Here is a 13,671-nt window from a genome sequence, read left to right as displayed (position 1 = left end):
GGACCGCCAGGCTTGTAATGAGGCCAGTTGTCAGTAGATGCCACTGATCTGCCATCTTTACATGTTTCTATGACCTAGAGGCTTATGATGGTAGGTTCTGCTCTGCTTAAACGTAGTCTTACAGATGTCTGAATTTCCCATTGATTGTCTTGTTTGAATGAAATGTACGTTTTGGGCTCTTCCCAGCTTGTTAGCTTTAAGCCATTTTTGACTTCATTAAGGGTGGTGTTTGGAATGTGCAATGAGCTGGACATAAGTGGTTCTTTTTTCCCTCATTTGTAGTTTTGCGAGCTTGCTAGGGGAACAACTTCAGTCCATAATCACAATTGCAAGAAATTGCTGAAGCTACTGCTGTGCAGCAGTAGCTTTGCCTGACGTTAGGCTAGTAATTCATCTAAAACCTATAAAGCCATCGAACAAGCATTGTTGCAAGTCTGTAGGTAGGTTTGTGCTGTCAAAACCCTGAAATGGGGGGATAGGGATTCATGTTTGAGAAATTGAAGAAAATATAATGTTGCTTCTTTTTGAAAGGCTAGGCAATTATTGCATGAATATTACATTTCATACTTGTGACCAAAATTCGTGTTTGTCTATATTTTGTTAATTTTTTTTAATTTATTTTTTTAGCTCCTCTTCGACAGATGTCTGCCAGCAGTGCCCCTGGCTCATCTGGTCAGGGCACGATTTATTATATGTTCGTGGTTATTGCTGCTGCTGCTGGTGGATTTTATGTAAGTATATTTGACTTCTGTCTTACAGTTTAGACACTACAATTATCTTCAGTAAGATTTCATTTTTTATTGTCTTTTTAAAAAAAAACTTATATTTTTATTGTCAGAGGTACAGTGGTGGCAGCATATTATGCATAATGAATTCTTAGAACACAGAGGCATATGAAATAGTACATGGTAACGTCATGTCATACATGACATACAGCAATCGGGATTGTTTGTCTTTCCGGCGACATTAATGGGACAGTATCATCATCACACCATCTATTGAGGTAACCACAGAAGACAGACCATACGTTTTTGGGGAGTGAACTCTCAGGGAAGGAGGCTACATATTCCTCCTTGCAAGTTTGAGTCCAGGTCAGCTCCCTCAACCACATATTAAATGTTGTGGAAGACGGGCGTTTCCAATGCTGAAGTATGCACGTCTTGGCGACCATCATGTATATGTGCAAAAACGTTGCCATTCTCTTGGCTTCATCCCCACTCCACAGCCCAAACAGTACACATTTCGGGTCAGGATCCAGACCAATTCCCACAATATCAGTAAGCGCACCAAAGATGTCATTCCAAAATACATTAAGTGTAGTGCAAGACCAAAACATGTGCATATGGTCGGCACTCGGAGAGCCACATCTTTTTTTTTTTTTATCACATTTTATTGGTTTTATTACATACACCAGCTGGTCCTATCAGGGCCAGATCTTAATAACAACAATGTTAGATGGAAGTCGAACTCAAATAGATCACATATGATATATCTTATAACGGGTTTTCTACTGCAGTGTCCACATCCTACATCCTATGATGTTATGGTTTCAGTAGTTCACACCATGTCTTCCCATTGTTGCCAAATCTTGCCTGCTTTTTCTGGGCATCCTCTGGCCCTGTATACCCTCTTTTCTATGGCAATACAAATTTGTACATCTGTTATCCACTGGCCTACTTGCGGTGGCTCCGCTGCTCCCCACAGCTGTGCTATGTTCCTTTTAATTACCGCTGTTGCAGTCGTGAAGCAGAGCTTTTCGTACCTTGACAAGTCTATCTTGCTATCTACTCCCAATAGCAGCAATTTGGGGTCTCTGGGAATCGTCTGGTTCATGACCCTTGACAAGACATCACATCATTGTTGCCAATAGTGACTTATATCCGGGCATTCACATAGTATGTGAAAAAGGTTCCCTCCTCTCCTCGACAGCGTAGAGAGTTAGGTTCTGCTATTTTACCCCAGCGGTACAGGGCTACCCTCGGGTAGTAGACTCTATGTAGTATCTTCAGTTGTACCAGGCGTAGCCTAGCCGATATGGCAACTTCACAGGGGTACAAAAGGATCTCGACCCAATCTTCCGACATGATCTCCCCCACTTCACTATCCGATTTTGTCTTCAAACGTACCAGTTCTGGGGTGGCAAAGGAGGTGATAACACTGTACATGACTGTGGTGACTTTAGCCTGAATGTGCTCTGTGACTATGTTTCGTTCCAATGGCGTTCAGTCTGACATGTCGGAGAGGGTGTGGAGGTGCTGTTGTAGTGCATGCTGGAGCTGTTTGTAACGGTACCGTTCTGCTTCCGGGAGGTCAAAGGTCGAAGTTAGATCATCGAAGGATCTAATAGTTCCTTCTACTATCATGTCTTTTACTATTTCTATGCCATGTCTCACCCATATTGGCCACTTCGCAATTTGGTCACCTATTGTTCCATAGCGGTTGTAGTGGCGTGACTTTGTCCTCCCTGCCTATGAAAGCGTGTGACTCTGCCCAGATACGAGGCGTCTGTGGTATCATATCTAGAGGGATCGGTATGGGTGTCACAGCATATAGCTCTATGGGAGGTGAAGCTCTTGCGTGTGGTAGTGCAGTTTCAGCGTGTAGTGCATCATTTATCACCAACATCTGGCAGGCCCAATAGTATGTCTGTAGCCTTGGCAGACCAATGCCTCCTTCCCATATTGACCTCTGCAATGTTTGAAGAGCTATTCTCGGATGCCCACCGCCCCATAGGAGTTTCTTAAGTATACAGTCTATTTTTTGGAACGTCTTCGTAGGTATGTGTAGTGGGGCATTCTGTAATATGTACAAGTAGCGGGGGAGTGTTAACATTTTAAACCGTGCAGCCTGTCCCAGTAGGGTCAAGGGCAGAGACATCCAGTGCTGCACATCCCTTGTGAATCGTTCTGTGATGGGTTGTAGATTATTGGATGTATAGTCATTGAGATCTCTCATGATCCGGATGCACAAGTATTGGAAATGGTCAGAGGCGACCCTATATGGGCAATGCTCAGGAATTCACTCACCTAATTGGTTTATTGGAAATAGTGTGGATTTAGTTTACCTTTAGGCCGCTAAAGGCTCCATATTTTTGTAGCAGCTTGGTCACCACTGGGCATGTCGTCCTGGGGTCTCGCAGGTATATCAATAGGTCGTCTGCATACAGTAAGACTGTATCCTCCCATCTTGGCCCGCCCGGGATGCCTTCCCAGGTACATGTGTCCCTCAGCCACTGGGCTAATGGCTCCATGGCCAATGCAAAGAGGAGGGCTGATAGGGGGCAACCTTGTCTTGTCCCTTTTCCCAGGGCAAAGGATCGCGACATCCAGCCATTTACCCTGACTTCAGCCATCCGTGAGTTATACAGTAGTTGAACCCAGGATAGAAACCGCTCTCCAAACCCCATCCTACGCATGAGTGCCCCCCAGTAGATGGAATCAAACGCCTTCTCGAAGTCTATTGCAAGTACTCCCAAGGGGACGTTTAAGGTCTGGGCGCGTTCGATGGTTAGGTGTATTCAGGCGTGCCGCTAGCAGTTTGGCCAGGATTTTCGCCTCGCTGTTGAGGGATATTGGTCTATATGAGCTACATTTGTCTGGGGGTATATCTGTTTTAGGTATTACAATTATTTCTGCTTTCCTTAGGTCTGCTGGTAAGCTTCCAAGCTTAGGGCCTGTCGGTACATATTAAGTAGGTGGGGGGCCAATTCATTACCACCAATCTTTTTCCAGATTTCTATAGGAAAGCCATTCGGTCCGGGTGTCTTCCCGGATTGGAGCTGCATCATGGCTGCTATTATTTCCTCTTCCGTGATTTCTATTTCTAAGATAGCAACCTGTTCGGCATTTCGGGAGGAAAGGGTGATCTCGTCCAGTATGGAGGCCTCGGGGAGGGGGGAGGGCTTCGGGCGCCTTGAACAGCCCTTCATAGTATCTTGCAAACTCTTCTGCGATATCCGCGTCCGTCAGGCACGGTTCCACATTTTGGGGTGTGATTACACTTACTTGATTGTGCCCCTCGTCTCTACGTTCGAGCCACGCTAGTATTTTCCCTGCTTTGTCTCCTGTTTTTGTAAATTCTGGCTTTTATTGCCCCATGGGCCTGTTTAGCATTATCTAATGCTACGTATTGTAGCTTTTTTTGGGCCAAGACCAAGGCTCTGTTCGTGTCGGGACATTCCTGGGCCAGGTGCGTCTCCTTTGCCTCTGCCTCCTTTAATGATTCTAGGTGTGCTTTCCTTTGTGCTGCAGTCCAGGAGATAATCTCCCCTCGGATCACAGGTTTGTAGGCTTCCCATAGTGTAATAGAGCAGTCTACCGACCCTTCATTTAGCTCAAAGTATGTTTTGCTGGTGTTTTGTAGACGTTCTATCAGCTCCTGGGAACCAAGATGGTAACTATTCAGTCTCCATATCGGTGGCGGGATTGGTTTATCAGTCGTGATCGTCAGGAGTAGGGGGGAGTGATCCGAAATGCCTCTAGGGAGATACTCTGCTTGTGTCACCGTATGTGTTATTGGTGCTGGTACGAAAAAATAGTCTAATTGCGACAGTGACGCATGTACCCCAGAGTGAAAGGAGTATTCCCTTTTCCCAGAGTGTAGATCGCGCCAAACATCTCGAATACCAAATGCTTCCACGAATGTGGCTAGTTTAGTTTGGGTGTTGGGATCCCTACTGCGTAGGTGTGTGCGATCTCATGTATTGTCAATTACATCATTGAAGTCTTCCCCCCAGGATTAGGATATCTGATGTGTCATTGACCAGCAAGGGCGTGATGTCATCTATTAGTGTGGCAAGTAGTGTGGGCGGGGCGTAGACCGCTATCAGAGAGATTGTTTTATTCCACAGTGTACCTCTGACATATGTAAATCTGCCTCCGGTGTCCTGTGTTACTTTCGTAAGGGTGAAGGGAAGTTTGTTGTGTATTAATATTACTCCTCTGGCTCCCATCGTGCAGCCTGCCTGTATTGCTGCGCGATATTTGGAGCGTTTGAACTGGTGCAGGGAAAAGAACGTAGATCCTTTTCAGTGAAGTACACCTATGGTGTCGTCTTTCGTATTGCATCTAGCTAATCTGGGGCTCCAGATTGGAACCATCAAGGGGTACTTGACAGTGCTTTCAGTTTTTAAACGCACGTCAGAAGAAACCTCATTTCAAGATGCCAGTGACTATTCAATTTCGAAAGGGTTGCACACATGTGTTCCCTCCAATCCCATTTCTGGTCCCAGTTTGGGATTTAAATCTAATACTGAAATTCCTATTCTGCGCTCCCTTTGAGCCACTTCACTCTTTCCCGTTGAGACTATTGACATTTAAGACCATCTTATTAATCGCTTTGACATCCGCCCACAGGGTGAGCAAATTACAAGCCTTATTAAGTAAACTACCTTTTACAACTACAAGGACGAAGTTGTCATGAGAGTTAAACCCACTATTCTTCCGAAAATAGTATCACATATCACAAAAACTTGTTAGCCCTACTTATTATCCACCGCCACACCATAGTAAGGAGGAAGAAAGACTACACAGGCTAGACACTAAAAGGGCACTTCGTTTTTACATATCACAAATGGCTAAAATAAGACAGGATGACCAACTGTTTGTGGGGTACACCGCACACAAGTTAGGTCTGGCGGTCACCAAACAAACATTATCCAGCCAGTGTATTAGGGTACAGCGGACCGCAAGAAGCATACAGAGGCCAGCCAGTTTTCTAGAGTCACGGCCAAGTTCAGGGAGTTCAAGGAAAAGACACCGCTCTGGTGAAGGGACGATGGTGCATTCCAGCATGGCAGACATAGTAAGACATACATCGGCCCAGAATTGTGACAAGCGGGGGCAGGCCCAAATCATGTGAAAATGTGTAGCACCTTCGCAGCCACACCTGTGGCATCTTGGGGAGAGGTCCTTGAACATATGGTGCAGTCTGCTCAGGGTGTGCTGATATCTGTGCAATACTTTAAACTGTATTAACTTGAATCAGGAGTTAAAGGATACCTTAAGGGTACGTGCACACATACGGGCCCAACGCTCGTCAGTCATTTCCACCCCCAGGTCCTCCTCCCATTTGTGTTTCAGCCTAGTGAACAAGGGGAGTGCTCGGGCTTGCAATAGTGCGTAAAGTCTAGTCACCTTTCCTTTTGAAGAGGCAAACGCACATGGATCAGCTATAACGGGGTCGTCGGGTGGTATCGTAGGGAAGTTAGGGTATTTAGTTTTAAGAGTTTTCCGAAGGGACGAGTATTGGAGCCAGACAGATTTCCGCCTCAAGGAGGGTGGGAGATCCGACCATTCGAGGAAGTTTCCTTGAGAAAATATGTCCCGGAGCCATGTGTACCCCACCTCAGTTCACCGGGAAACAATAGGCTGTGGGACCTCTGGGAGGAAGTTACATAGCGGCAAGTCACCATGAAAGGGATGAGGTACGTCTAGTTCTCCAGCATGGGGTCTGGCATGGATTCACATGCTCATGAATATTCCCCGTCGTCAGGCTGGGAATCCTCGGTATAGAAAAAAATCAGTATCAGTTTCGTTTCTGATCTCTTTCTTAGTAGTAACCAATCACTAGTCTCTGGGTCATACTGACTCCAGCCAATGACTGCCCTCTCCCTAAGCCCCGCCTCTGGCAGCCATCCTCAGATTTTTACCGCAAGTTCAAGTGTTGGGAGTCCTCGTGCTGTAGCTCTCGAGCTTTTGCTGCGTTTTCGTGCTTTTTCAGGAGTTTTTTTCTCATTTTCCGGTTAAATAGAGCCTCAAGCTCCACCGTTTCTACATCCAATCAGCGGGAATTCGTTTCAGAGTTTTCTACGCCCCTCAAGGTTGAAGTTTTCGTCAAGTTAGGCTTTTGGAGGATTCCAGAAGTTCCGAGGCCTACCCCGGACATGGCCCAGGTGAAAGGAAGCTCGACGCCCGGGAAGCTGTTCAGGACCTGCCCTGGATGCCAGCTTCAGAATGTTTTCAAGGAGGACGAGCATTCGTTATGCCTCTACTGTCTCCATGACGCACACAGAGAAGGACTGTGCGTTTTGTGGGAACATGTCGGAGCGGACCATGAAGGATCGCCACCTCCGTCTCGCCAACTGGCTGGAAGGGAAGAGCCCGTCAGGCGAGAAGAACAAAAAGAAGTCTGAGCGGTCTTCTAAGTCCTGTGAGGGTGCCCCGGCGACGGGGGCCCAACAAAAGGCTAAGCACCGCGAGTCCGCGGGCACCGTAAGTGCCGAACGGTCGGGCTCCTTGGCTGCCAGGCAGGGCGCATACTCCCCGGCGCCATCAACCACGAGCCAACGCTCTGGCTCGGGTAAGAGGAAGTCCGAGAACCCGGCAAAGCTTCTGGAGAGGCCCCGGTCGATCTCGAAGATTCCGGCAGAGGGGGAGCGAGGCTCGGGCCCTCCCCCCAAGGTGAAGGCCTCAGGCATCCAGAAGGTGACGATGGCCTTAATTCACCCTGCTAAGACCTCGATTGAGGATGTCGCTGCGGCCCTGGCTCAGCCTGTGGAGGCTACACCAGTGGAGGTGCCCTCAGGACCCAGAGTCTCCCTGCCACCGCGGAGGGAGTCGTCTTTCAGGCCCATTGAGAAGACCCCCACGAAGTCCTCGTTGGAAAAGGTGGGGCAGGGGCTGGTGGCCATTGTGGATACGGACACGACCTCTGAAGAAGAGCTCATCGAAGTTGTGGAAGAGGCCCAGCCCATCGGGAGGGATCCCGATGAGGGCGACGACGAGGGCGACCGTGTCGCCGACAAGGCTCCTCAAGAGCCCTCGTGCCCGTCGTTTCCGGCACCGCAGGACACTTCGGCAGCCATTTTGTCAGTGATTCAGTCCTTATGCTCGGAGATAAGGACAAGGTTGCCCCTTCCCCCGACGGAGGTACCTGAGCCAGACCCGACGGGGGAACCGGAGCCAGGACCTTCGGAAAGTCCACCGCATAAGAGGAGGAGGACGCATCCTACGCCACCTCTCTCACCTCTGCGGCCGGCTCTGCCTTCCCCCCCGGTCTACTACCGACGGGGATGATACAGGCACGGGCACGGCTACGACCGGTACAGATGACGCCGGAAGCGACGACGGGACGTGTCCCCCGTGGCCCCCTGCTCGGGCGTCCCCGCCCGACGAGATTCGATCCTTTCATGCCATGATTTCCAGGGCATCCGAGCTTTTCCAGCTCTGCCCAGAAAAGACGAAAGAAGGGTTCCTTTACCAACGGCGCAAGGCTAAAAGGAAGACGGTCCTCGCCGTACCGCTTCTTGATGACATCTGGGATGAGGGGCTCGCCCTCCTCAAGAACCCTGCCACGGCGCCGGCAAAGAGGGACCGGTACGAGAAGAAGTACCGGGTCCCCGACGCTGCCCCCTTGTGGCTTCGGGCACAACCTACCCCGGATTCGGTAGTCTCGGCGGCGGCAAAGAAGAAAGCTGGGGGGGCATCGCCCTTGACATCAACTTCCCCGCCGGACGGCGAGGGCAGGAAGTTGGACACGATGGGACGACGGATAATCTCATCCGCAGTGACGACGATCAAGGCGGCCAACGCCCTGGCTATCGTAGCCCGCTACGACAGGGAGTTGTGGTTCAAAATCGCCCCTCTGTTAGACTTCCTCCCGGACGCCAAAAGGGCTGAGGCCCTTGAAATCCTACAGGAGGGTGAGATTGCTTCGGACCACGCCATCACGGTGGCAACGGACATCGCCGACACCGGTTTCCATCAGTTGGGCAACGGCGTTTGCTTGAGACGACAAGGATGGCTCAAGGCCACGGATTTCCGCCAGGACGTACAAGCCAAGGTTTTGGACATGCCCTTCGACGGGAACAACCTGTTTGGGAAGGCGGTTGATGAGTCCCTTCAGGCCATCAAGACAGACACAGAGACTGCCCAGGGACTGGGAGTGCTCCAACAACGACGGCCGTCCTTTCGGAGCTCCGGAGGCAGACAAGGTGCCTCCAAGGGATCCGGCAGTGGCTCCTCCACGTACCGCCAAGCGGCAAGATCTTCGTACCAGGAAGCCTACAGGGGGCGCGGCAAGCCAGGTGGTGGCCGTCGTTGTCGACAGGGAGGTCAAGGAGGCAAGGCGGCCTCCAAACAAGATTGAACCGTCCGTGGGGTCGGGCCCCTGCTGAAGCATCCCGGTGGGAGGCCGGCTGGCGCAGTTCGTCAGCGTGTGGGAGTCCATCTCCACCGACCGTTGGGTGCTGGACGCCCTGGCCCAAGGGCACGCCCTCGAGTTTCAGAAGTGCCCTCGCGTTCCACCCGTGGCCAGGAAGGAAAATCACATCCCTCAACTACTGTTGGAAGTAAGGGCGATGCTCAAGAAGGGTGCCATCGAGCTCGTCCCAAAGAGGCTTCGGGGCTCCGGAGTTTACTCAAGGTACTTCCTCATAAAAAAGAAGACAGGAGGATTGCGCCCCATCCTTGACCTACGACGACTGAACAAGTATATCAAGGTGCAGAAGTTCCGTATGGTCACCCTCCAGCACATGCTGGGACAGCTGGAGGAGGGCGATTTCCTGTCGTCGTTGGACTTGGGGAGGGGGGGGCGGAGATGCGTACTTCCACATCCCCATTCTAAAAAGACACCGAAAGTTCCTCAGGTTCGTGGTGCAAGGGCGGCACTACCAGTTCAAGGCCCTCCCGTTCGGATTGAAGTCGGCACCCAGGGTGTTCACCCTCGCACCGGTGGCGGCGCGGCTGCGCCTACAGGGGATCCACATCTACCCCTACCTGGACGACTGGCTCATCCGGACAAAGGGTGAGGGAGCTCGCCATGGAGCACACTGCGAAGACCGTCCAGCTGCTCGCAGACCTGGGATTCTCCATCAACTTTCCAAAATCCCACCTGGTTCCGTCGCAAGTCGCCCTGTTTCTGGGAGCCAAGCTCGACACAGTGGCGCGGCTGGCCTCGCCGTCGGAGGAAAGGACCAGGACCATTCTGGGCAAGGTGCAGCGTCTGCTGGCCATGGACATGGCCAGGGTAAGATCTATCAAGTCCCTCCTCGGGATGATGTCCTCCTGCATTTATCTGGTGCGCCTTTACAGGCTTCGGATGCGCCCCTTACAAGAGTTCCTCGACGCCCGCTGGGTCCAGGTGACGGGCAGCTTCGAGCACAGGATCCCTCTCAACGAGACGTTCCGTCAGGTGATCCGGTGGCGGGGTACCCGCTCCCATCTGTCGGCGGGCACGGACTTTCAGATCCCAGCTCACCAGGTGACGGTGACGATGGACGCCTCCCTGGAAGGTTGGTGAGAGCACTCCGGAGATCTTCACGCGAGAGGCCTTTGGCTCCCGGAGGAGAAGTCACTCCACATCAACATTTTGGAGCTCCGTGCAGTGTTCTGGGCCCTCAGGTCCTTTCTCCCGTCCCTCAAGGGCAAGGTGGTGAGGATCTTCACCGACAACAGCACCACGATGTTCTACATCCAGAAGCAGGGCGGAACCAGATCCCCGGCCCTATCCAAGGAAGCCCAGGATCTGTGGCATTGGGCCGTCGCCCAACGGATGTTTCTGGTGCCTCTTCATCTGGCAGGATTAAAAAACACGATCGCCGACTCACTCAGCAGGGAGCTGCGCTCGTGCCACGAGTGGGAACTACGCCAGGATCAAGTGGATCGACTCTTCCGACGATGGGGCGAACCCCAAATTGATCTCTTCGCGACGGCGACGAATTCCAAGTGCCAGAGGTTCGCCAGCAGGTTCCCCCAGCCGAGGAGCATGGGCGATGCTTTCTCGTTCCCCTGGGACGGCCTATTTCTTTATGCATTCCCTCCGCTGCCGGTGCTGCTCCGGCTCATCAACCAGCTCAAGAGGTCCCGGTGCAGGATGATCCTCGTCGCACCGGCGTGGCCGAGACAGATCTGGTTCCCGGACCATCTGGACTTGTCAACGTCCACAGCAGTCAAGCTGCCGACAGACGCAGACCTTCTCTCCAGAGAAGGAGGCGCCATTCTTCACCACAACCCGGAGTCGCTGAACTTACAGGCCTGGCTCCTGCAGCACTAGAGTTTGGAGGGTACGACATCCCGGCCGACTGCAGAGAGGTTCTTGCAAAGGCCAGGGCCGCCTCAACTCTCAAGTGCTACGGACATAAATGGAAGAGGTTCTCTGTCTGGTGCCGTGCACAGAAGATTAACCCTCTGCGGATTACGGCCCCTCAAGTACTGCCGTACCTACTGTTGCTGGCCAAAGCTGGACTGGCTCACGCCTCCATCAAAATACATCTGGCTGCAATCTCCCGATATACCAGGACTACGGGACGGGCGTCCTTGTGGTCTTATCGCCTGGTGAAAGAATTCATGAAGGGACTATTCCGATCATTTCCGCTGGTGAAGGCTCCTGCCCCGGCGTGGGAGCTTAATGTGGTGCTGACCAGGCTCATGGGGGGGCCCCATTCGAGCCTATGCTTTCGGCACCTCTGAAGTTCCTGTCATGGAAGACAGCTTTCCTCGTGGCCATCACCTCCGCACGACGAGTGGGAGAGATCCATTTCCAGATGGCTCTCCGGCTGCATCATGCACTGTCACCGGTTGGCAAACCGACCGCTGCCCGGCCGTCCGAGAGTCCATTCGACCAGAGCGATTGCTGCTACCACGGCGTTCCTGTCTGGTGTGCCCCTGCTAGACATCTGCAGGGCTGCGACGTGGAGGTCGACGCACACCTTCACAAGATTCTACTGCGTCGATCGGGACTCCAGGGAGGAGTCCAGGGTCGGCCAAGCAGTGCTGCGAAACCTGTTCGCCTAAGGTGAGCCTGGTGAGGAGGTAAGAGATGCTTAATGTTGAGTTGTTGTATTGCTTAATGTTGAGCCTGTTGCCACCTCCCGTGGTTGTGCATGTGTGTACTGCTATGTATTCTCTTATTCATGAGCATGTGAATCCATGCCAGACCCCATGCTGGAGAAGGAACAAGTTACTTACCTGTAACTGTTGTTCTCCAGCATGGATTCACATGCAAACCCTCCCGCCTACCCCTCTGCGGCTCTTCACTTGGTCATACTGCCACTTTACGTGCTACCAAATCTGAGGATGGCTGCCAGAGGCGGGGCTTAGGGAGAGGGCAGTCATTGGCTGGGGGCAGTATGACCCAGAGACCAGTGATTGGTTACTACTAAGAAAGACAGATCAGAAACGAAACTGATACTGATTTTTCTCTACACCGAGGATTCCCGGCCTGACGACAGGGAATATTCATGAGCATGTGAATCCATGCCAGACCCATGCTGGAGAACAACAGTTACAGGTAAGTAACTTGTTCTTAATTTCCAAATTTTGGAAAGGGCTAGAGATGTACTGGCCACAGGGTCAGCTGACTCTGGGACAGTTGACACAGGTTTTAGGATAAGAGAGCGGATATCGCGAACGCTGACAGCCAGTCTCTCCAGTCGAACATGAGGAGGTGGGTTCAGAGTATTTAACTAGTGTGATGTGAATTGTGTCTGCGCCACTAACCAGTATCCTAGGAAGTCGGGGGCGCCAAATCCACCGCTCTCCATAGGAGTGGTCAGTGTCCCCATCTTAAGACGTACTGCGCCGAAGTACCATAAAAAGGTGTTGATAGTGCGGGTTAATGCATGAAAGAAGTTATCCCCCGGCCACCAGGGAAGGTTGGTAAATCTATATAGGAGTTGAGGCAATACAACACTCTTCAGTATCCCCACCCGGCCCGCCAAAGAAATTGGGAGTTTCGCCCAGCCCAGGGTCTTCGCGCCTAGGTGTGTGAGATAGTTCTGGTAATTCTCCTCTAGTAACCCCTCAAAGATACGTGTAACTTCCACCCCAAGGTAGCTGAATTTGGTTTGGGACCATGTGAACCCCATAAGGTCTGGTGGGGGCGCGTGCAGTCCGTGAGCAGAAACAGGGTCGATTTAGAGCAGTTCACCTGCAGTCCTGAAATACGCCCAAAGCGGACTACGTCTTCCAATATGGTGTCCAGGTTGGTTGCGGGGGAGAGAACATACAACAGGGCGTCTTCTGCGTATAGAGAGATTATGTCTGATTGACCCGGTGTTCGCAACCCCCTATGTGAGTGGGACTTCTGCATCATGTCAGCAAAAGGTTCCATGGCTATTGCAAAGATTAATGGTGAGAAAGGGCAGCCCTGTCTGGTCCCTCTGGATATTTGGAAAAGGGGGAACATCTATCTTCCGTGCAGACCCTAGCCACCGGACCGGAATAGAGGAGCTTAACCCAGGAGCGAAAATTGGGTCCGAATTTACATTTTTCCAGGACTCGCCATAGGTACTCCCATGATACTGAATCGAATACTTTTTGCATATCCAGAGTAGCAGCCACTGCCTGCACGTCTGGGCTCATTCTACTAATTACACTGAAGAGGCGTGTAAGGTTCAGGGAGGTGGAGCGACGGGGGAATTAATCCGGCTTGATCTGGATGGATGATGTACGGCATAAAGGAGGATGGGCGTTGGGATAGTAATTTGGCATATATTTTGACATCACAGTTTATCAAGGAATGGGGTTGGTACGAGCCGCATTGGGTAGGGGGCTTACCAGGTTTAAGGTGAACCGTTATCATGGCCTCGTGGAGTGAGGGTGGGAGTCTACTGACCTCGCATGCCTCCTCCCATAGGGTCATCAAGTGTGGGATCAGGAGGGATTTGTACTGTTGGTAAAATTTGATGGGAAGGCCATCCGAACCTGGGGACTTGCCAGATGACGATGAGTC

General features: G+C 51.5%; 1 protein-coding gene across 1 annotated transcript in view; it reads left to right on the top strand.

Annotated features, from left to right (window-relative positions):
* Positions 1-13,671, top strand: part of MGARP (mitochondria localized glutamic acid rich protein) — a 353,565-nt gene that overhangs the window by 144,291 nt on the left and 195,603 nt on the right. Inside the window, exon 2 of the mRNA XM_069631085.1 lies at positions 628-731. Within this exon, the coding sequence (XP_069487186.1) occupies positions 628-731 (104 nt within the window). The remainder of the gene's footprint in view (positions 1-627; positions 732-13,671) is intronic.

Source organism: Ambystoma mexicanum, chromosome 6q (genome assembly GCF_040938575.1).
Source record: "Ambystoma mexicanum isolate Mex_15411 chromosome 6q, UKY_AmexF1_1, whole genome shotgun sequence".
Taxonomy (NCBI): Eukaryota; Metazoa; Chordata; class Amphibia; order Caudata; family Ambystomatidae; genus Ambystoma; species Ambystoma mexicanum.
This window is presented reverse-complemented; position numbering and strand designations above follow the sequence as displayed.